At 39.8% G+C, this 24689-nt stretch overlaps 2 protein-coding genes across 5 annotated transcripts in view; one reads left to right on the top strand and one right to left on the bottom strand.

Annotated features, from left to right (window-relative positions):
• CYSLTR2 (cysteinyl leukotriene receptor 2) overlaps positions 1 to 23590 on the bottom strand; it is a 49741-nt gene extending 26151 nt beyond the window's left edge. For 2 of the 4 annotated variants that reach the window (XM_012465132.3, XM_012465136.3), the window contains exon 1: positions 23389 to 23590. The gene's annotated coding sequence lies outside the window, so the exon portion shown is untranslated. Of the gene's footprint in view, positions 1 to 19240; positions 20259 to 23388 lie in introns of those variants that run through there. The other 2 variants (XM_012465131.2, XM_012465134.2) reach the window with 1 other exon arrangement.
• On the top strand, positions 6045 to 7255 carry LOC105725917 (non-histone chromosomal protein HMG-17). The gene has a single exon (XM_064373476.1). It carries the CDS (start codon positions 6140 to 6142, stop codon positions 6410 to 6412), a length of 273 nt encoding a protein of 90 aa, XP_064229546.1. The 5' UTR covers positions 6045 to 6139; the 3' UTR covers positions 6413 to 7255.
• Positions 23591 to 24689: the final 1099 nt, after the last annotated feature.

Raw genomic sequence — 24689 nt, 5'->3', positions numbered from 1 at the left:
CCCAATACAGGAGCACCCAGATTCATAAAGCAAGTTCTTAAAGACCTACAATGATACTTAGACTCCCACACAATAATAATGGGAGAGTTTAACACCCCACCATCAATAATAAACAGATCAACGAAACAGAAAATTAACAAGGATATTCAGGACGTGAACTCAGCTCTGGACCAAGTGGACCTGATAGACATCTACAGAACTCTCCACCCCAAATCAACAGAGTATACATTCTTCTCAGTACCACATAGCACTTATTCTAAAACTGACCACATAATTGTAAATAAAACATTCCTCATCAAATGCAAAAGAACAGAAATCATAACAAATAGTATCGCAGACCACAGTGCAATCAAACTAGAACTCGGGATTAAGAAACTCACTCAAAACTGCACAACTACATGGAAACTGAACAACCTGCTCCTGAATGACAACTGGGTAAATGATGAAATTAAGGCAGAAATAAATAAGTTCTTTGAAACTTATGAGAACAAAGACACAACGTACCAGAACCTCTGGGAGACAGCTAAAGCAGTGTTAAGAGGGAAATTTATAGCACTAAATGCCCACATCAGAAAGCAGGAAAGATTTAAAATCAACACCTGAACATCACAATTAAAAGAACTAGAGAAGGAAGAGCAAACAAATTCAAAATCTGGCAGAAGACAAGAAATAACTAAGATCAGAGGAGAACTGAAGGAGAAAGAGACATGAAAAACCCTTCAAAAAAAATCAGTGAATCTAGGGGCTGTTTTTTTTTTAAGATTAATAACATAGATAGACTGCTAGCCAGACTAATAAAGAAGAAAAGAAAGAAGAATCAAATAGAGACAATAAAAAATGTTAATGGGGATATTACCACTGATCCCACAGAAATACAAACTACCATCTGAGAATACTATGAACACCTCTATACAAATAAACTAGAAAACCTAGAAGAAATGGATAAATTCCTGGATACATACACCCTCCCAAGAGGAAACCAGGAAGATGTGGAATCCCTGAATAGACCAAAACAAGTTCTGAGATTGACAAAGTAATTAATAGCCTATCAACCAAAAAATGCCTAGAACAGATGAATTCACAGTCAAGTTCTACCAGAGGTACAAAGACGAGGTGATACCATTGTTTCTGAAACAATTCCAAAGAACAGAAAAAGAGAAACACCTCCCTAACTCATCTTATAAGGCCAGCATCATCCTGATACCAAAACCTGGCAGAGACACAACAAAAAAAGAAAATGTCAGGCCAATATCCCTGATGAACATCAATGTGAAAATCCTCAATAAAATACTGGCAAAGCAAATCTAGCAGCACATCAAAACGCTTATCCACTACAATCAAGTTGGGTTCATCTCTGGGATGGAAGGCTGGTTCAACATATGCAAATCAATAAACATAATCCATCACATAAACAGAACCAATGACAAAAACACTACATGATTATCTCAATAGAGGCAGAGAAGGCCTTCAATAAAATTCAACACCCCTTCATGCTAAAAACAATAAACTAGATATTGAAGGAACATATCTCTAAATAATAAGAGCTATTTATGACAAACCCACAGCCAATATTATACTGAATAGGTAAAAGCTGGAAGCATTCCATTTGAAAATGGCACAAGACAAGAATGCCCTCTCTTACCACTCCTATTCAACATAGTATTGAAAGTTCTGGCCAGGGCAATCAGGCAAGAGAAAGAAATAAAGGACATTCAAATAGAAGAGAGGAAGTCAAATTGTCTCTGTCTGCAGATGACATCATTGTATACTTAGAAAACCCCATTGTCTCAGCCCAAAAACTCCTTAAGCTGATAAGCAACTTCAGCAAAGTCTCAGGATACAAAATCAATGTGCAAAAATCACAAGCATTCCTACACAACAATAATAGACAAAGAGAGGGCCAAATCATGAATGAACTCCCATTCACAATTGCTACAAAGATAATAAAACACCTAGGAATACAACTTACAAGGGATGTGAAGGGCCTCTTCCAGGAGAACTACAAATCACTGCTTAAGGAAATAAGAGAGGACACAAAGAAATGGAAAGACATTCCATGCTCATGGATAGGAACAATCAATATCGTGAAAATGACCATACTACCCAAAGTAATTTATAGATTCAATGCTATTCCCATCAAGCTACAATTGACTTTCTTCTCAGAATTAGAAAAAACTACTTTAAATTTCATATGGAACCAACAAAGAGCCCATATAGCCAAGACAATCCTAAGCAAAAAGGACAAAGCTGGGGATATCACACTGCCTGACTTCAAACTATACTACAAGGCTACAGTAACCAAAACAGCATGGTACTGTTACCAAAACAGATATATAGACCAATGGAACAGAACAGAGGCCTCAGAAATAACACTACATATCTATAACCATCTGATCTTTGACAATCTGACAAAAACAAGCAATGTGAAAATGATTCCCTATTTAATGAATGGTGTTAGGAAAACTGGCTGGCCATAAGCAGAAAACTGACACTGGACTCCTTCCTTATACCTTATACAAAAATTAACTCAAGATGGATTAAAGACTTAAATGTAAGACCTAAAACCATAAAAACCCTACAAGAAAACCTAGGCAATACCATTCAGGACATAGGCATGGGCAAAGACTTCATGACTAAAACACCAAAAGCAATGGCAACAAAAGCCAAAATTGACAAATGGGATCTAACTAAACTAAAGAGTTTCTGCACAGCCAAAGAAACTATCATCAGAGTGAACAGGCAACCTACAAAATGGGGAAAATTTTTTGCAATCTATCCATCTGATAAAGGGCTAAAATCCAGAATCTACAAGGATTTTAAACAAATCTACAAGAAGAAAACAAACAACCCCATCAAAAAGTGATCAAAGGATATGAACAGACACTTCTCAAAAGAAGACATTTATGTAGCCAACAAACATATGAAAAAATGCTCATCAGCACTGGTCAGTAGAGAAATACAAATCAAAACCACAATGAGATACCATCTAACGCCAGTTAGAATGGCAATCATTAAAAAGTAAGGAAACAATAGATGCTGGAGAGGATGTGGAGAAATAAGAACACTTTTACACTGTTGGTGGGAGTGTAAATTAGTTCAACCATTGTGGAAGACAGTGTGGCAATTCCTCAGGGATCCAGAACCAGAAACACCATTTGACCCAGCAATTCATTACTGAGTATATACCCAAATGATTATAAATCATTCTACTATAAACACACATGCACACGTATGTTTAGTTTATTGCAGCACTGTTCACAATAGCAAAGACTTGGAACCAGCCCAAATACCCATCAATGATAGACTGGATAACGAAAATGTGGCACATATATACCATGGAATACTATGCAGCCATAAAACGGATGAGTTCATATCCTTTGCAGGGACATGGATGAAGCTGGAAACCATCATTCTTAGCAAATTGACACAGAAATAGAAAACAAAACACCTCATGTTCTTACTCATAAGTGGGAGTTGAACAATGAGAACACATGGACACAGGGAGGGGAACATCACACACTGGGGCCTGTCTGGGGTTGGGGACAAGGGGAGGGAGAGCATTAGGAGAAATACCTAATGTTGATGACGGGTTGATGGGTGCAGCAAACCACCGTGGCACATATATACCTATGTAACAAACCTGCACATTCTGCACATGCATCCCAGAACTTAAAGTATAATTTTTAAAAATAAATAAAAATAAAATGAGGATAATCATGACCCTCTTCCCCACCAACTCCATATCTGAAGAGGGCTCTAAGAGAAGCAAATATAATAATGTATGCAAAAACACTTTGAAACTGTGAAACTGGAATTATTGTCATTGTTTTACTGCTCCTCAACACCAGGTAGCCCAGACCTGGACTTACACTTCTTCACGCATGTTCCTGTGCCTTTCATGCCACTCTCTTTGGTCTCTAACCTGCCCCTCTTCCTAATCTCCCCTCTTCCTCAACCTGCAATGTGTCTAACTCTTGCCAATCCACATCATTTTCTTCAATATCTACATTGCCTTATGCACACCACCTTACCAACTGACATTTTTTTCATTCCTCTGGCATCTGTATAAAAACAACTGCAGTCTAAGATTAGTTCTCCTTGTGCTTTGGTGGATGTATGTCAAGCAGACACATCATGTCTGCCTCTCCAAATAATGAGATTTGCAGGGGAAAAGACAGTCTTCTACTGAATCTGCATACCCTATTCTGATGAGCACATATTTGAGGGAACCTGGTAAACTCATCATCATTAGGCAAACAAGTGTTACTGTAGTGTGCTCTTACAGCACATGTATTAGACATGAAACCATAGGATTTGATGGTCCGGGCAAATTTATAGACACATTAGGCTTCCTCTTCTCCTCCTCACTTTCATCTAACCACCCTGTTATTGTGGTTTTAAATTCTCCACACTAAGAGGCTTCTACTTTAATACCCCACCCTGCCTTTCGCAACTCTTCCCACAATAGTACTGTATGTTTTATCTAATAACTTTAGAGTGTCACTTAAATGTTAGCTCCAAGAACTACCACATACTGTGCAGATGCAAAGAGGACACTTTTTATAGTTCATAGTGATGTTCACAGGAAACATGGTCCCAGGCCAAGTGAGCAGCTGTGCAGCTGAGTCTTGGGCCTGAGAAATATGTCCATGGGTCACCCCCAGCAAACCAGTCTTAGGCTAGCTGAGAAACTGTGCATCTATATACCAGTCCTGAAAAACAGCCCTGTGGCCACCCCTGGAAGGCATGTCCCCAGGCCAGCCAAGCAGACTTGTGTCCACATTCTGAGTCATGGAAACATCTAATGGGCTGCTCCTGGCAGATGTTCCCTCAGGCCATCCAAGCAGCTACGAACTTACATCCTGAGACTGAGAAATATCCCTGCAAGCCACTCCTGGACCCATGGCCTCAACGCCAGCAAACGTAACCCCTAGTTGGTTGACACATCATGTGCACACACATGCTCTTTGCCTGAGAAACAGCCCAGTAAGCCCACACCTGGCAAGGCCAAATCACTATCACTACAAATTCCCACAGCCTAGGCCACTCAGAAATTTGCAAATGCCACAAATGGGGATTACAGCCAAAGAAACCACATGAAGACTATATTACAATGTACACCTACAATACTCCAGGATACATTTACATGAATAAACTGTGTCCTTTGAAACCTACTCCATAAAATTGAAAGAACAACTTTTCCACCAGATATATAGAAATAAACATAGGACACATCAAATATTTAAAAGCATGGAAACATTACAAAAGATATATAAAACAAACAGAAAAGAATCAATAAAATGATAGAAGTTTTCACCTCCTAATAAATAATAACCTTGAATGTAAATGGATTAAACTCCTCATTTAAAAGATATAGACTAGGCTAATAGATTTTAAAAACACAAGACCCAACCATATGCTGCCTATAAGAAACTCACCTCACCTGTGAAGACTTGCATAGACTGAAAGTAAAGGGACAAAAAAAGATATACCATGCAAATGGAAATCAAAAGCCAGCAGGAGTAGCTATGCTTATATTAGACAAAACAGACTTCTAGTTAAGCAGTAAAAAGAGACAGGGAAGGACATTATATAATAAAAATATGAATTCACCAAAAATAACAGTTTTAAGTATATATGCACCCAACACTAGACCACTCAAATAGATAAAGCAAATATTATTAAATCTAAAGGAAAAGATAGATCCCAATACAACAATATCTGGGGACTCAACAGCCAATTCTTGCCATTGGACTGATTAATCAGGAAATCAACAAAGAAACATCAGATTTAAACTGCCCCATATACCAGACGGACCTAACAGACATTTACAGAGCATTTCATCCAACAGCTGCAGAATACACATTTATTTTTCATCAGTACATGAAACATTCTTCATGATTGATGATATGTTAGGACACAAAACAACTCTTGATTTTTTTTTAAGAATCAAAATCACATCAAGTAACTTATTTGACCACAATGTAACAAAAATAGACCTCAATAACAAGAGGAACATTCAAAACTATACAAATATGGAGCAGTGTGAAGAAGAGGCGAGAACGACCCCCGGACCGACCAAAGCCCACGCGCTGCTGCATCCCGCGCCCAGCGCCTACGTCCCGCCACCGTCGCCACCATGCCCAAGAGAAAGGCTGAAGGGGATGCTAAAGGAGATAAAGCCAAGGTGAAGGACGAACCACAGAGAAGATCCGCGAGGTTGTCTGCTAAACCTGCTCCTCCAAAGCCAGAGCCCAAGCCTAAAAAGGCCCCTGCAAAGAAGGGAGAGAAGGTACCCAAAGGGAAAAAGGGAAAAGCTGATGCTGGCAAGGAAGGGAATAACCCTGCAGAAAATGGAGATGCCAAAACAGACCAGGCACAGAAAGCCGAAGGTGCTGGAGATGCCAAGTGAAGTGTGTGCATTTTTGATAACTGTGTACTTCTGGTGACTGTACAGTTTGAAATACTATTTTTTATCAAGTTTTATAAAAATGCAGAATTTTGTTTTACTTTTTTTTTTTTTTTTTAAGCTATGTTGTTAGCACACAGAACACTTCATTGTTGTTTTGGGGGAAGGGGCATATGTCACTAATAGAATGTCTCCAAAGCTAGATTGATGTGGGGAAATGCCTTTCCCTTCTAGTTTTGAGAGACTTCCTCTTGGCTACCAGGAGGAGGGATTCCCTGACTTTGACACACATGGCCACCTTGGCACACAAAAGCCTTGTGGTATGGAAAAACAAATTCGTTTTTATGTCCTCTTCTCCCTTTCCGTCTTTCAGCATAGACTTAACTCCCTTAAGCCCAGACATCTGTTGGGACCTGACCCCTAGTCATTTGTTACCAGTGTGTCAGGCAATCTGGACTTGCCAGTGATGCCACTGAGATGGCACCTGTCAAAAGAACAGTGATTCCATTTCTAGATTGTGGATCTTCAGATAAATTCTGCCATTTTCATTTCACTTCCTGAAAGTCAGGGTCGGCTCGTGAAAAGTTGTTAAACAACATGCTAAATGTGAAATGTCAACCCTCACTCTAAACTTTTCCCTGTTCAGAGCATCAGATGAAGACTTCATTGGGTTTTATAGTGGCTTTCTGATTTTTGGTAGTCCATCAAAGAAGGGAGTTTGAAAGTTGTTGTATACTGTTAATGATTGTCTGCCCATGTCCTGCCTGAAATACCATGATTGTTTATGGAAAGTATCTTTAATAAAGCTGGATACAGTTTGGCTTGGAAAAAAAAAAAAAAACAAAACTATACAAATACATGGAAATTAAGCAATATGCTGAATAACCAATGGGTGAAGGAAGAAATTAAGAATATAATTTAAAAATTCCTTGAAACAAACTAAAATAGAAACACAACATGCCAAAATCTATGGACACAGCAAGAGCAGTGTTAAGAGGCAAGTTTATAGCAATAAATGCCTACATTAAAAACTAAAAAGATTTCAAATAAGCAACCTAAAAATGCCCCCCAAAGAACTAGAAAAGCAGGAGCAAACTAAGCCCAAAGTTAGAAGGAAACAAGTAATAAAGAGCAGAATAGAAATAAAAAATTGTTACTAAGAAAAATACAAAAAGTCACATAACAAAAAGGTGTTTTTTTGAAAAGGTAAACAAAATGGACAAACCACTGTTTAAAATAAGAAAAATTGAGAGAAGAACCAAATAAATAAAATCAGAAATGAAAAAGGAGACATCATATCAGATTCCACAGAAAGGCAAAGGATCATTAGAGGCTACCATGAACAACTATATGCCAATATATTTGAAAACCTACAGGTAATGGGTAAATTCCTAGACACATACAACCTACCAAGACTGAATCATGAAGAAACAGAACCTGGGAAAACCAAAAACATATAATAAGATTGAATCAGTAATAAAGAGTCTCCCAAAAAAGCAATGTCATGTGGCTTCACTGATGAATTTTACTGAACCTTTAAAGAAGAACCAATATCAGTTCTTCTCAAACTATTCCAAAAAGTTTAAGCAGACAGAATTAATTCTTCCTAATTCATTCTATGAAGCCAGCATAACCCTGATACCAAAACTGGTACATAACAAAAAAATAAAACTACAGACTAATATCCCTGACATTAGAAGCAAAAATGCCCAACAAAATACTAGCAAATCCAATCAAACAACATATCAAAAACAATACACCATGGTCAAGTGGGATTTATCTCAGGATGCAAGGATAGTTCTACATATGCAAATAAATAAACATCATACATCATACGAATAGAATGAAGGACAAAAGCCATATGATCCTCAATAGACGCAGAAAAATCTTTTGATAAAATTCAACCTCCCTTCATGATAGAAACTTTTTATAATTAGGTATAGTTCAATATAACAAAGGCCATATGTGACAAACTCATAGCTAACATCTTACTAAATGAGGGAAAGCTAAAAATTTTTGTACTAAGAACTGGAATAAGACAAGGATGCTCACTCTCACCACTCTTATTCAATATAGCACTGGAAATCCTAGTCAGAGTCATTAGACAAAAGAAAAAAAATAAACAGCATTCAGATTCAAGAGGAAGAAGTCAAATTGTCCCTGCTTGCAGATGATAATCTTATGTATAGAAAGACTCTATCAAAAACTCTTAGAACTAATAAACAAGTTCAATAAAGTTTCAGGAAACAAAATTAATATACAAACATCAGTAGTGTTTTCTATGCAAACCACGAACTATCTGAAAAAAAAAATCAAGAAGGCAATCCCATTACAATAGCAACACACAAACAAAAACCCTAAGAAGAAATTTAACCAAGGAGGTGAAAGACCTCTACAAGGTAAACTACAAGATACTGATGAAATCAATGGAAGAGGATAGAAACAAATGGAAAAACATCCCATGCTCATGGAAGAGAACAAATACTGTCAAAATGAAAATATTACCCAAAGCAATCCACAGATTCAACGCAATTCCTAACAAAATATCAATGCCATTCTTCACAGAATTAGAAAAAAGCCCTAAACTTTGTATGAAGCCACAAAAGAACTCAAATAGCTAAAGCAAACCTGAGCAAAAAGAACAAAGCTGAAGGTATCACACTACCAAACTCAAAACATGCTACAGAGTAGTAATAAACAAAATTGCATTTTACTAACATAAAAACAGACCGTAGGCCAATGGAACAGAATAGACAATTCAGAAATTATTCAAAATATCTACAGCAAACTGATTTTTGATGAAGGTGCCAAGAATACTCATTGGGGAAAAGACAGTCTTTTCAATAAATGGTTCTGGGGAAACTGAATATCCATAGAAGAATGAAACTAGACCCAAACCTCTCACTCTACAAAATTCAACTCAAAATGGATCAAATACTTAAATATAAGACCCAAAATGATAAAAAACTACTAGAAGAAAACATGAAGTAAACACTTCAGAACACTGGTCTGGAAACGATTTCATGAATAAAACCTCAAAAGCACAGGCAACAAAAGCAAAAATAAACAAATGTGAATATATCAAACTAAAAAGCTTCTGCACAGCAAAGGAAACAATCAACAGAGTGAAAAGACAACCTACAGAATGTGAGAAAATACTTGAAACTCCTAATCTGACAGGAGACTAATATCCAGAATATACAAGGAACTCAAACATCTCAACAGAAAACAAAAATCTAATTTAAAAACGGGCAAATGATTTAAACAGACATTTCACAAAGAAAAACATTCAAGTGGTCAACAGGTGTATGAAAAAATGTTCAACATCACTAATCATCAGTAATGATTTTGTAAATCAAAACCACAATGATGTATCATCTCACCCCAGTTAGGATGGCTATTATCAAAAAGACAAAAAACAAATGTTGGCAAGGATGTGGAGAAAAGGGAACTCATAAGTTGTTGGTGGGAATGTAAACTAGTATAGCTACCATGGAGAACTACATGGAGGTTCCTCAAAAAACTAAAAATAGAATTACCATATGATCCATCAGTCTCACTTCTGGGTACTTGCCCAAAAAGCTTTGAAATCAGTTTGCCTAAGAGATGTCTGCACTCCCATATTTACTGCAGCACTACTCACAATAGCCAAGTTATGGAATCAACCTAGGTGTTCAACAACAGATGAATGGGTAAAGAAAATGTGGTATATATACACAATGGATTACTATTCAGCCATAAAATGGAATGAAATCTCGTCATCTGTGGCAACAAGGATGGAACTGGAGGACATTATGTTAAGTGAGATAACCACAAACAGAAAGTCAAACACCACATGTTCTCTCACTCATAGGTGGAAGCGTTAAAAAGTTGATCTCATAGAAGTAAAAAGTAGAACAGAGGAAACCAGAGGCCTGGAAGGGTAGAGGAAAGAGGGAAACTTGGTAAAGGATACAAAATTAAAGCTAGATGGGAGGAATACGTTCTAGTGTTCTATACCACTGTAAGATGGCTCTAGTTAACAATACTGTATTATATAGTTTCAGCTAGTTCGAAGGAGGACATTGAACAATCCCAACAAAAGGAAATGATAAATATTTGAGATTATGGATATGCTAATTACCCTAATCTGATCAGTATACATTATACGTATAGAAACATCAATATATACCCCATGAATATGCACAATTCTCATTTGTCAATTTAACAAACAAATTTAAATAAACAGAAACGTTCACAGGAGATAGTTGGTACAAGGTAACAGGCCACATCTGCCATTTGCTGGCTGTGAGATCTTGCAGAAGTGACCTATCTTCTCTGAGCCTCAGCTATGCCATCTATAAATGGCATAATGAATGTGAGTTGTCTCATACAGGGTGAGCGCTCAGTGATGTTAACTATTATTATTAAACCTCAGAATTGGGACCTAAAGCAAGATTAAAGAGGTAAAATTTTCCTCAGGCATTAGTAAAAACATAAAAGCAAAGCTGAGAAATGATTTAATGTTAAAATATGGTGAAAAGCATGACAGGTGTTGCTCTCAGCTGCAGGGAAGCAGTAGCAGAGAGGCAACCTCAGGATTTAAATCCTGATTTGTACATGGACTACCTCTATGACCTTGGGAAAATAACATTATCTCCCTGAGCATCAGCTCCTTATCAGTAAAACGTGGCCAGGCATAGTGAAATCCTAGAACTTTGGGAGGCTGAGGCATGAGGTTTGCTTAAGCCCAAGTGTTCAAGACCAGCCTGGGCAATAGACCAAGACACTGTCTCAATAAAAAAGAAACAGAAAAAAAAAAAAGATTAATTTAAATAAATAAGAAAGGGAATGATGCTAATAATAGTCCTTACCCCCTTAGGGTTGTAAGGATGAAGCGAGATAAATGCATGAATGACACTTAGGTCAGGGCCTGAACCAGAGAAAGTGTCATATAAGTGTTAGCTGTTGTTATTGCAAAGGCTCACAGAATAAGCTCTCTGAAGTGGTGCAGAGAGGATTCTACAACACATTTGTTCCTCAAAATCCCAGAAGCCCCAGAGTGCTGAACTAATATGGCCCTCCAAAACAGGAAGTATCATTGAGTCTATTCTTGAGATCCAAGCTGACAACTCAGAGTTCATTTGTAACAGGTTCCAAATGTCATATCAGAAATGCAAAGCTTTCTAGACTTTTCTGGCCTCCCAGGAATGGTCTTGTGCTTTCAGAATTTTTTTTTTTTTTTCAAAAAGACAAGGTGAATTAAGTTCTTGGAGATCAAAACATAAACACAGATAAAAATAACTGAAATTGTGACATATTTTGAATGTGAAACGGAACTGGTCTCTGAGCTTCCAAACAAAGTGGAGTAGAGGGGAATGAACCTCACAGGGACCTGTTTTCATGGACTCAGTGCCTTGAAGAATTTTGCTGCACTGGTTCTTCCTTCACCCTGTCACCCACAAAGTGCCTCAAGGAGCCCCTAACGTATGAGTCACTTCATGGGCCACCAGCTAGTGACCCTTTGCTTTCTGAATGCCATTTGCTTCCACATGCCACTTAACTGTGAGCACCTTGAGCCATTGGTAGAGAGTTTGCTGGCAGATCTGCTATAAACTGGTACAGTTAATAAGGATTTACGGCTCCAGAAGTCCCCTGAGGAGGAAATTCTCCAATTCACTTTCTCTGTAATGCAGAGGTTCTCTTCAACAGCTCTAGGACAGGGAAGGACTTCTCGGCCAGAGTCCAGGGGCCTGATAATTCACCCTGCAGCGAGGCTAAAGTTTTCTCTCTGGGGCCTGTACAGCTTTAATTGCCTCATTTTTACCCTACTCTTAGCAGTTCCATTAGTTAAGATGCCACATTTGGAAGTCTCAAAGCTCACAGAGTCTTCTCCCCCGGGATTCCAACCAAACAGAGCCTGCCTTGCCCTGAAGCTCAGCAGACAGAAAATTTGGTGAGTTGCTCAAAGGATTTTGCAGATTCCTAAGAGTAGCTTGAAGCCCCTGAGGAGCAGTATCCGAAACTCTTCTGTTCTCCACTGGGGGAAGATCTGGGTAAACCCTTGTGGCAAGACTGGGGTGGCTTTAATATGCAGTTGCCACAAAAGGAAAGGGTCCCGATGGGGAAGCAGATGCATTGAGAAGTTTCTCCCTTGTAGTCACCTCATCAAATTGGCTTCTTATATAAGCCAATGTTCCAGCCTCCTTTCTCCATCTCTCCTCAGATTCTCAGTAATCCGCCAGGGTTTGACAAGGATATCAGGGATGTTGGGAAATGTTGGCTATTGATTCATCTCTCTGACCTGGCTTCTGGCTAAATCCAAGAATGCACAGAGAAGGTTTACAAACCGCCCAAATAACTTCTGAATTTTAAAATCTTGGTTTCTTCTTTTAATTCTAAAGTTCAGATATGCTGTGTTGTATGATATTTAGTTTTCTAATCAGAACTTTAAAAAAAAATCATGTTACCTGGGTTGCCAACTTTTCAGTAATTCCTCCCAGCTACTTTCTTGTGTCTGCCTCTTAATATTTCTAGAACGTTCTTTGGCTCTTGAGATCTCATGGGAGCCATCTTCCTTGCCTGAACTCTCCCTGGGGCTGCTGGTCTTCTTGAAGCACTGACTCTTGGGCCCAGCTTACAGTGGGTGGACATGCAGTGTGAACTGGCTGTGGCCTTCTTCCACTGAAAGGAGAACTTTGCCCGGACCACCACATGTGTGGAAATAACGTCCTCTACTCACAAATGTACACAGGCAGATGGAGGAAGGGACACCTCAAGAAGATGTGTACTGTCAGAGTGCCATTAGGACAAAAGTTTGCATGGCTGAAAAATGACAGCTTGGAAAGTGTCTGAACAGCCAAAATGTCAGATCCTATAAGTATCAGCATTGTCGTGGCAGTTTAGCAATAGATGCCTTTTCTTTATCTTTTGCTGACAAGCTTTTTCCCCCTGTTGTCTTGATTGGTCAATTTGCACATTATCCAGTGAAGTTTCTTTCTTTCTCTTTTTCTTTCTTTCTTTCCTTTTTTCCTTCTTTCCTTCTTTCTTTTTCCTTTCTTTTTATTTCTTTCTTTCACAGGATCTCACTCTATCACCCAGGCTCATAGGCACAGGATCTCACTCTTACTACCGAGGCTCAAGGCTACAGTGCCACAATCACAGCTCACTGCAGCCTCGACCTCCCAGGCTCAAGTGATCCTCCCACCTCAGTCTCTCAAGTAGCTGGGACTACAGGTGCTTGCCACTATGCCCAGCTAATTTGTTGTACTTTTTAGTCAAGACAGGGCTTTGCCATGTTTCCCAGGCTGGTCTCAAACTCCTGGGCTCCAGCCATCTGGCTGCCTTGGCCTCCCAAAGTGCTGAGATTACAGGTATGAGCCACCATACCCAACCTCACTGAAGTTTCTTCCTTGAGAAATTCCCTGTGCAGAAAAGGCGCCTGTTGATTGTGAACACATTTGCAGAAAATTACCCCCTTAAAATGGGAGTTCTTGTAATATTTCATTCTTGTTTTGTTTTGAAGAGATAATGTTCCCAGAGAACAACCTATCCCCAGGGATGTAGCAAGGATTGAAACTTAGTAGAAGTTTGGCATCTGAGCATGCCAGGGGACACCTCTGCCTTCAAGAACAAAAGGCACGGCATTATCTCAGACATCCCTCTTCCCACCTCTGTCTTTACTAAATCTCCATGTCTCCTCCTTTTAACAGATTCCAAAAGCTAGCTTCTCTTGCACAATCATCCTACCACTAACATTCAGCCACCAAATAAACAAACAAATAGAAATTCAACTCAATGAAAACAACATATAGGAAGAGCTCTGAGCTCCCTAGAGATATGGCTTCATTTTGTTTATAAACATTATTTTGACTAAATGTTGCCCTCTCTCTGGCTCTCAAAAGTTTCCTCAACTCTCCTTGGTTAATATACCACACGAGTCTATGATGCCAATTATCTAATTTTATGTAAAAATCTCAGCACTATGTTTTTCATTTTCTAATGCACTTCATCCATGTATTTAGAAGGATTGGAGGGATCTGTTATTAACCAAATGTCTGATTTAAGGAAGACCACAGAATCACAGAATTGTTCTGTATCTGAGTCTCCTGAGTCTCTGATTTTCAAGTCTTCTGATTTCCAAGACAGAAGAACAGTAAGTGTTATCATAGAGACATTGTCCTACTTATTCTAGTAAATCCCTATGGATTAGTCAACATCAGGGTCCTCCCTGTCCATAATCAAGGTGACTAAATGACATGACCCAGGGGCTCCACACAAGCCCATTTATTCAAATTAAAACTCCCTCTCTTTCTCATTTCTCCTAGACAGCATTCTACTATTAAATTCACTTCTTAGAGAAAAGAAATTATTTACAAAGGTAGTTTGTTAAACATCATGTGCATTTACAAAATACATTGGGATATCATGGAAAACCTCTGGAATAAATCCCAACTGAATCTGAATCCCAGCTCTTCCTTGTGCAAACTGTGTGATCATCAGCAAGTACTCAACCTCTCGGAATAATTGAGAGGACCCCAAGAGGCAGCACAGGTGACAGCCAGGGACGCAGCTGCACTGTGCCTGGCACCCCATGCATTGTCATTCCTGTTTCCACCCCACCTGCCAGTGGCATAGGGGCAGTGGGTATCTGAAACCTAAAGAAGAGAGGGCCAGGAGCAAAAGTAAACCGTGGGCTCTCCTCCTCCCCTGCTCATCCTGCTGTCCAGTGTTTCCTTTGTGGCAGACCTGGCTCGTTCACCCAGCAGACTCCACCAACTCCCTCCTTTCATCTCAGGGGTCGGTTCAAGACCGACCTAGTATAGGCTGTCATCTTTCACCTGGACAATGGGCACAGCCCAGCCTCCTCAATTGTTCCCTATCACCACTCCGGCTGTTCTCAATTCATTCTTCACAGAGTGACCAGAGTGACCTTTCCAAAATGCATATCTGACCACATTACTCTTCCACTTAAAATCCATTATCATCTCAGAATCAAGTTCATCACCAGGCTTTTCACATTACAGATCTTGTTATCCATCATATTCTCTCCCCTCCATCCCCTTGGTAAATGACACTCAGTCTCATGAAGCTTATTTCAAGGCCCCCAACACAGCAGGCTCTCTCTTGCCCATTTCTTCTGAGCTCCCACTCATCTCCTGGCTATTGCTTATCCAGTCTCAGGTTTCTAAACATCACTTCCCCCAGAAAAAGCCTTCTCTGACCCCTCCAGGTCTTGGCTGGCTGCAGCCCCATGGGCTTCCCGTCCAGCATTTACCCCAGGGGCAGCAGCTGCTTCTTTTCTATCCCTACCCACCAGACTGTTTGCCCACGGAAGGCAAGCACATGTCTGCTGCTTCACCCCAGCACAGCGTGAAGCACATGAATGTGCTCAGATAAATGATCAATAAATGAGCAAATGAAGCTGTTTTCCAAAGCCATCATTTTATGCCTCATAATTAAATCTTCTGTGGGGAAAGAACTCCCATGGTCTTTTACTATGAAATGATGTTAATGTGTACCATTTGGGTACCTTCTGTGGCTGCCTTCTGCTCTCATGCCAAGACCATTGACCCTTGTGAGGCTTTTATCTTAAAGTCTTACCCTTGGGGAACTAGAGTGCCTCAGATGTCTGGTGCACAGAGCAAACTGTAGAAAAGCAGAAAGAGTCCTTGATTCTGGAGCACACAGGAAATGCTAACAACGCCCAAGTTAATCCTCATGTACTCACGTACACAATAATGAGTACACTGAAAAAATATATCATCTCTCCTCCAAAACGGGGGTTGTTTATGTGATCCCAGGTGGGTGGGAGGCAGGGTGATATAATGAATGAAAGCATGTGCTTCTGAGTTAAAAGGGTCCTCAGTTTAAGTTTCAATTATGCCTTTTAGTCAGCCTTTTAGTTATTTGTGACAATAATGTACAAAACTCAGAGAATTAAATAGGAGCCTTCTTTGTGGCCAAGTGAAAGGGGTTGGGACTATTTCATCTGGAGAAGAGCCAACCAGGAAGGTATGAACAATTCTATTTACTTTCCTTTATTTTTATTACACAAGTAGTACATGTTCATGGTAAAAAAAAAAAAAAAAAATTGCAATGTAATACAACCTGAAATAAACTGAAATTACAAAGTTTATCACCAACCAGACATATCTAAAATTTTGCGTATATGCTTTTTTCCTTGAAATATATACAAATATTTTTAAACAAAATGAGTGCATTTATAATGCTGTTTTGTACCTTGCTGTTTTCTTATTTCTGTGTCATGATCACCTTTCTTTGGCAACTAATAACATCAATGTCATCATTTGACTGGCTACAGAGTATCCAATTATATAAACATTACATAAACATTATGAAATTTGTTTAACCAATTTCCCACAGTAGCTATTATTTAAGTTGTAAGAAAGGCCGGGCACGGGGGCTCACGCCTGTAATCCCAGCACTTTGGGAGGCCGAGGCGGGCGGATCATGAGGTCAAGAGATCGAGACCATCCTGGCCATCATGGTGAAACCCCATCTCTACTAAAAATACAAAAAAATTAGCTGGGCGTGGTGGCGCCCGCCTGTAGTCCCAGCTACTCGGGAGGCTGAGGCAGGAGAATTGCTTGAACCCGCGAGGCGGAGGTTGCAGTGAGCAGAGGTAGCGCCACTGCACTCCAGCCTGGCACCTGGTGACAGAGTGAGACTCTTGTCTCAAAAAAAAAAAAAAAAAAAGACCGTGTGCCCTGGGCTCAACCAGATTGGACCAGTTCTCGTTCCACCTGGGAAAGATCCTATGTTCTCTGGGTCTCATCTTTATCATCTTTAAAATAAGAATTGCACCCTCCAGTTCTTAAGGCTAGTATGTGGGTCAAATGAACTGATGCATGTAAATAGATCAAATGAACTGATGCAGGCACTCATTTGTGTTTTGTAAACAGTACTGTGTGAATGTTTACATTCATTAAAGAAGGTATTAAACAGGTGTTTTCCACTGAGTCAAAATAAGAAGAACTTTAATTAACACACTGTTGATCAAGTTGGGATGATTCTGGCCTGCAGTAGGCTAGGAGTGGAAGAGCAAATGCTTCAATGTAGTTTAGCTGTTCAGGCTGTTTTCAGTCCCCAATGGGATAAACCATAATACAGCCCTGGCATAAACTCTGTCCACTTTCCTCCTGAGGACGTGGGGTCCAGAGAAGGTAAGTGCCATGTTTATGGGGCTCCTAAAAGCCAGAGTGAGCCACCTCCTGCCTCCAAATCCAATCCCATTGATCTTCACTATGCCCACAGTGTGTGACTGGCCAGCCATTAAATGCCCACCTTGTGTTTAATCTTAAAGAGTTTGAAAAAGGGCCGGGCATGGTGGCTCATGCCTGTAATCCCAGCATTTTGGGAGGCCGAGGCGGGTGGATCATCTGAGGTCAGGAGTTCGAGACCAGCCTGGCCAACATGGAGTAACCCCGTCTCTACTAAAAATGCAAAAAATTAGCTGGGCATGATGGTGCATGCCTGTAATCCCAGTTACTCGGGAGTCTGAGACAGGAGAATCACTTGAACCTAGGAGGCGGAGGTTTCAGTGAGCCGAGATTGTGCCATTGCACTCCAGCCTAGGCAACAAGAGCAAAACTCTGTCTCAAAAAAAGGAGTTTGCAAAAGAAAAGAAGCCTAGTTGTCCTGGCAGATTCTAGCAGATATGGGTATGATTCAGATACATTTAGAACATACTACAGCCTTAACTTCTCTAACTTGTAACCATCGAAACACTGGAAATAAATCCACCTCTTTAAAACATTAGTAAATTGAAACTCAAGTAGATTCTCATCTCAACAGTTTATGTGGCTGAGGTAGATGATAGAAATTTCTAGAAATCTTATGTTTCCCACAAATCATTCTATAATTTGCACTATTTATGTCGTGTTGAGAGGGAGATTTGGTTGGCTTGCCTGAAATTATACCTCCCTTTCTCCTGATACATATTACTCTCAGGTATATGTCAGAGATAGAAAATATTTTGAATGACCTAGGTCATCTGTTTTTATGCTGACCACTCATTAGACCCACCTGAGAAGTTTCTGGAAAACAAGACAAAATACTGCAGATGACTGGCTGATCTCCAAAAGTTAAGCTTCAATTATTCTAGAGGTAATTTTCTAATCTCCTCAGAGTCTGGTGATTCTGGCTAAATGTACAGCCAGAGTTGAGAAACACTGATTACGGACCCAGTGGGGTAAGGAACAGATTATACACTCATGATCTCACACATTCTTTCACTCTCATTGTGGCTCTGAGCAAATCCATTGAAGTATATGTTCTCAAATTTAACTTCTACTCCTAAAACAAGACCCTGAATGAAAAAATATATCTTATATAATAAAAGGACCCAAACTATGAAAAATAGGAAAAATGTATATAGCCAAAAATGGAGGAAGTATAGTAAAGTTCCTCAATGCAATATTATGCCACAGCTTTAATTTATGATTACAAAGAATTCACAGCAACATTGAAAAACCATAGACTGAAATAGAGGAAATGAATATAAACTTGCCCATAGTGCAGGGATGCAACTATGATAATTAAAGTTGTATGTGCGTACACACACACAAAGGGAAAACCCTCAAAATATCAATAGATGTGGAAAATTTTGGTAGAGAATTTTGGAATTTATCTTGGTGGGGAATTTTGCTTCCTTCAACATTTTTGTACTTTTACAGTATTTTTTAAACTATCATGTACATGATAGGAAAATAACATTTATAGTAGAACAAAACAAATTTACTTTTCAAAAATTACTCCTCCGATTATTAAGTGATCATCAAGGCTTGATTCTCAACAATGAATTAACAAAACAAAGATTAAAATGCCCACCTGAAGGTCTCTGTGTTTCAGCCACCCTGGCTTCTGCTGCCTCTATCTCTCCTGCCTTTCTCCTCCACGTAATTCAGCTTGCTCATTTCAAAGAAAAGTAAAACAGCAAAGTATATTTATGAACGGTGCCAACCAATAGCAAGAAACCCAGGAAGTATAGCAGGTCATCTGTGCTTTTTAGAAGCCAGTGTAGATGTCAGTGCAATCTGCCTTCTCAAGAAGGGGGAACATTTCGTTAGGGGCTATGTCTAAAAAGAAGAAACTTAAAATTGCCCTGCCCCTCTAATGACTGGTTTTTATCATTATCTTTCACAAGAGATCAAGCGGATATGATGGGTTAGAGTCAGGGGTTTTCAGTAGCTTTTAGTTCTCCTAAATGGTTTCTGTTTCCGTGGCAACAGTAATAGCAACATTGCCTCACACATACAGCACTCTAGACTTGTTTAAAGCACTTCCCTCACTCATTTGCATTTTCAGCTCACTTGCATTCAGGCAGAGACCTTATCCACTCTGCTGAAAATGTTCTGTCAGAGGTCACCAATAACCTCCTCCTCGTTGTTCACATAAAAGATCCTTTCACAGTCTTCACCTTCCTTCCCCTCTTGTTTGCATAGTTGACCATTGCCACTTTCCTGAAACTTTTTCCTCATTTCTCTGATGTTCCTTGTTCTTTTTCTACCCCTCAGGTTGCTCTTCTTTGCGTCTATTTCTGATGCCTCCTCTTCCATCCCTTTTCTACATGTGAGCTTTCCCCAGAGGTCTGTGTTCTGACTTCTTCCCTCCTTCTTCTGTTGCTTTTATCTATCTGATCCACAGTCATGGCCAAATTTAGTGTGGCCCAGATAGAGCTTTTCTCTTCCCCCTCAGTCCTGCATCTCCCCATCTACCCCGACTAAGCAAATGGTACCACAATAATTTAGCTGGTTAATCTGTCCATAAACCTAGAAGTTTCTTTTAACTTCTCTTTCTTCCACCGCCCACCTGTGAGCCAACAAGTTTCATTAGTTCTGCCCATAAAATATGTCCCAAATCCAACCATTACGCAGCTCCCCATCACTGTTCAAATCCTCATTTATTAGGTGGAAAGCTTCAGTAATATTAGGCAAGAAAACAACGCAGGGTGTGGTGGCTCACGCCTTTAATCCCAGCACTTTGGGAGGCCAAGACAGGCAGATCACAATGTCAAGAGATTGAGACCATCATGGCCAAAATGGTGAAACCCCGTCTCTGCTAAAAATACAAAAATTAGCTGGGCATGGTGGCGTGCACCTGCAGTCCCAGCTATTTGAGAGTCTGAGGCAGGAGAATCACTTGAACTCGGGCAGCAGAGGTTGCTATGAGCCAAGACGCACTATTGCACTCCAGCCTGGTGACAGAGCAAGACTCTGTCTCAAAAATAAAATAAAATAAAATAATAAATTAAAGAGATCCAAATTAGAAATAAATAAGTATCTCTGTTTGCAAATGATAAAATCTTCTATGTAGAAAAACCTATAGATTCCATACATGCACACACAAAAAAACCAATAGAACTAATAAGCAAATTGAGCAAAGTTGCAGGATAGGAAATCAATACACAAAAATGAGTTGCATTTATATCACTAATAATAAACAATCCAAAAAAGGAAAGTAAGGAAACTATTGCATTTACAATAGCATCAAAATGAATAGCATACTTCGGATATATACTCAGTAGTAGAATTACTGGATCTTGTTGAGATCTCTGCACTCTCATGTTTATTGTAGCACTATTCACAATAGCCAAGATATGGGATCACCCTAATTGTTCATCAACAGAAAGATGGATGAAAAAATGTGTCATATATTCCTGATTGAATACTATTTATTGATTTAAAAAGAACTAAATTCTGTCATCTGTGGCAACATGGATGAGCTTGGAAGACGTTATGTTAAGTGAAGTAAGCCAGGCACAGAAAGATAAATACTGCATATTCTCACTCATAAATGGAAGATAAAATAGTTGACCTTACAGAAGTAGAGAGTAGAATAGTGGTTACTAGAGGTTGGGAAGGGGAGGAGGCAAGGAGAGATAGACAGAGGTTGATTAACGGACACAAAAGTTGATCAATGGACATCTAGATAAGAGGAATAAGTTCTAGTGTTCTACAGCACTGTAGGGCGACTGTAATAAACAACAATTTATTGTATATTTTCAAATAGCTAGATAAGCAAATTATGAATATTTTCAAAAATAAATGCCAAATGTTTAAGGTAGTGAATATGCTAAATATCCTAATTATATATTGTATACATATATCAAAATATCACACTGTACCCCATAAATATGTACAATTATTACTGGCCAATTAAAATTATAATTTTTTTAAATTAAAAAATTAAAAAAATCTTTAAAGAATAAACTTAGAAATTCGCCTAAGAAAGTGAAAGACTTGTATGCTGAAAAGCACAAAACATTGCTGAAAGAAATTAAAGATATACAAACAAAACAAAACAAAGAATACATGAATAAATAGAGAGACATCCTATATTCATGGATTGGAAGACTTAATATTCCTAATACTCCCCCAAACTGCTCTTTAACCAATCAAATATTCTTTAGCTTGCTTCTGCATTCACCCCATAAAAGGCTTCCGCTTGACTCCTTTGGTACTACACAATTAATAAATTGCTGTCTGCCCCCAATAAAGTCTTTAAAATCTTAGTGTGCTGCAGTTTATCTTTTAGCAGAGGAAAATGGAAAGTTGTTGTTTAAAGGAAACTGTTTTGTAAGATGAAAAGTTCTGGAGATGGATGTTGGTGATGGTTGTAAAATAACGTAAATGTATTTCATGCCACTGAACTGTACACTTTAAAAAAACAATTAAAATGGTAAAATTTATGTCATATATATTTTACCTCAATTTTTAGAGATAAATAGTTTTCAAAAATTAACTAAAAGTCTTAAGAAAAAGAGGGCCAAGCACAGCCTGTAATCTCAGCACTTTGAGAGGCTGAGGTGGGTGGATCACCTAGGTCAGGAGTTTGAGACCAGACTGACCAAGATGGTGAAACCTCATCTCTACTAAAAATACAAAAATTAGCTGGGCAAGGTGGCAGGTGCCTGTAATCACAGCAACTTGGGAGGCTGAGGCAGGAGAATTGCTAGACCTGGGAGGCAGAGGTCGCAGTGAGCTGAGATCGTGCCACTGCATTTTAGCCTGGGGGACAGGGTGAGACTCTATCTCAAAAAAAAAAAAAAAGAAAAAGAAAAGAAAAAGGAAAAAGAATGCTACAGTAACACCTTAGTTGTTTTCCTGTTTCTACTCTCACTGCTCTACTGCAATGCTTTTAAAGAGTAAGTCATATCATTCATTCCCTTGCTTAAAAACCCTGTAGTGACTTCCCACAATTCTCAAAATAAAAACCTCTTTTCCTTAAAGAGTAATAAATAACTTTTAGAAACTTTGATGAGTTAATCAGATAAACAAATGGATAGTATTCATGGCAGGTAAAAAAGAGCACACACATATTCAAAATAAAAATCTTTACCACGATCTGCAAAAGCCCAACCTGATTGGCCCCTCTTACGTATGTATACCACTTTGACCCTAGCCACATGGCCTTCCCTGCTGCTGGTCCAAGTACCTGTGTTGAGATGCCATTGCCCTGTCTTCCTCACTCCACTTAACTCTCTACTTAAGGGCCACTACATCCCACAAGACTTCACTGGCCTCCCTTTCTAAAATAGTTATCCACACATATACTCCCCCTAACTCTGCTGTTGTCTGTTTTGTAGAGCTTATCACTAGCACTACTCTTTTTTTCTTTTTTTTTTTTTTGAGATGGAGTCTCACTCTGTTGCCCAGGCTGGAGTGCAGTGGCACGATCTCAGCTCACAACAACCTCCACCTCCTGGGTTCCAGCAATTCTCCTGCCTCAGCCTCCTGAGTAGCTGGAACTACAGGCACCCACCACCACACCCAGCTAACTTTTGTAGAGATGGGGTTTCACCATATTGGTCAGGCTGGTCTCAAACTCCTGACCTTGTAATCTGCCCACCTCACCCTTCCAAAGTGCTAGGATTACAGGCCTGAGCCACCGTGCCCGGCCCACCATCACTACTTTTTTATAACATTAAATATTCATTTCTAAATTGTCAGATCCCCATACTATACATTTGTACTCACTTCTCAGACTCCTTTGTGTTTGAGGTCTGGGCTGGTATGTGACCACCTCAGAAGAGCTGGCAAAGCCTGCAGCTGTCCTTGTCCTCTTCCCACTCCCAGTTCCCTCCCACATATGAGGAGCTCCACACTTAGGCATGGGGAATTCTAGCCCTCATGTCCTTGTCCCCAATGCCTGAAAGCAGCTGCTCTTGGCCACCGGCAGGACGTAGGGCTACACAAACTGTATGCTCTGATGCAACTAGGGAAAAGCTCATAGCATTTGAGGACACTTCGCTGGGGAATTCCCAAGTATCCAGAGCACAGTACAAATAAGGAAGTGTCCCTTAGCCACACAAACTCCCAGTCCCCTCGGGTCAAGAAAGGGGTTAGATGAGGATCAGGGAGAGCTCTAATCTATGTCTGGTCCTCATTCAGCCCTTTCCTGTCCCAAGGGGCTGTTTCTCTCTGGTCAAAGAATGGCACCAGAACAGTGTGTTCTTATGCCCACATCTAGGAGTAGTTTGGCCTTCATGGTCCAACCCCAGATTCCCTTTCAGGTTCTATTCCTGTTGGTTGCCTTCCCACTTTCTTCCCATGCTTCAGTCAAACTGAACTATTTGCTTATCTCTAAAAATAAAAAGCACTATTTTGGGGCCTGAGAGGAGCACAAAATGGTAAATAAGGGGACTGGCTGTATTGGAAAGAAATTAGCAAATGCTTTCTTGAAAATAAACAAGGCGGGCTTGGTTTTTTTGCTTGTTTATAGTTCGTTCACTGGAACTGGAACAGACCTAAACAAACAGGGAGTCCAGTCCCTTCATGACACCCATGAAGAAACAGAGGCACAGACTTGTTGAGCAGCATGGTCATGGAACACAGCTAGTGAGTGTCACACCAGGCCTGGAACCCAGAGCAGGGTCTGGAGAGCTCCCTAACCATCTCCAACACAGCCCTACATACCCTATTCTCCTTGTGCCTTCTGCTGCCCCATGGCCATGGGAAAGACAGGCCCTGGCTCTTGCTATCCCCTCACCCAAGGTCTCCTTCAACCCTGAAAACCAGCGATTCTAGGGCCCTTCCCCATCCCTTCCAAGCCCAACTCTAGCCTGGTGCCAAGAGCCAAACCTCACCCTATCTATAGTTCCCACAAGTGCCCCAAATCTTGAAACTTGGGGGAAATAAAAAGTAGGTCTTCCTGGAAAGCTCCAAACTGCTGCTGCTGTGTCAATAAAAAGGAAGAGGCCCTGGAGCTATTTCCTGCATGTCCCAGAGCTCTCCAGCAATGACCAACACCAGGACGATGTAGATCTTACCTTCATGCT

The sequence above is a fragment of the Aotus nancymaae genome, unplaced genomic scaffold, assembly GCF_030222135.1.
Source record: "Aotus nancymaae isolate 86718 unplaced genomic scaffold, 86718_ANA_hifiasm-v0.15.2.pri h1tg000009l, whole genome shotgun sequence".
In the NCBI taxonomy this organism is placed as follows: Eukaryota; Metazoa; Chordata; class Mammalia; order Primates; family Aotidae; genus Aotus; species Aotus nancymaae.
The sequence above is the reverse complement of the archived record's forward strand: the minus strand, read 5'-3'. Positions and strand labels throughout refer to the sequence as shown.

What these genes read in the sequence shown, in the direction of transcription:
- LOC105725917 (XM_064373476.1), top strand. Translation starts at nt 6,140, where the DNA reads ATGCCCAAGAGAAAGGCTGAAGGGGATGCTAAAGGAGATAAAGCCAAG.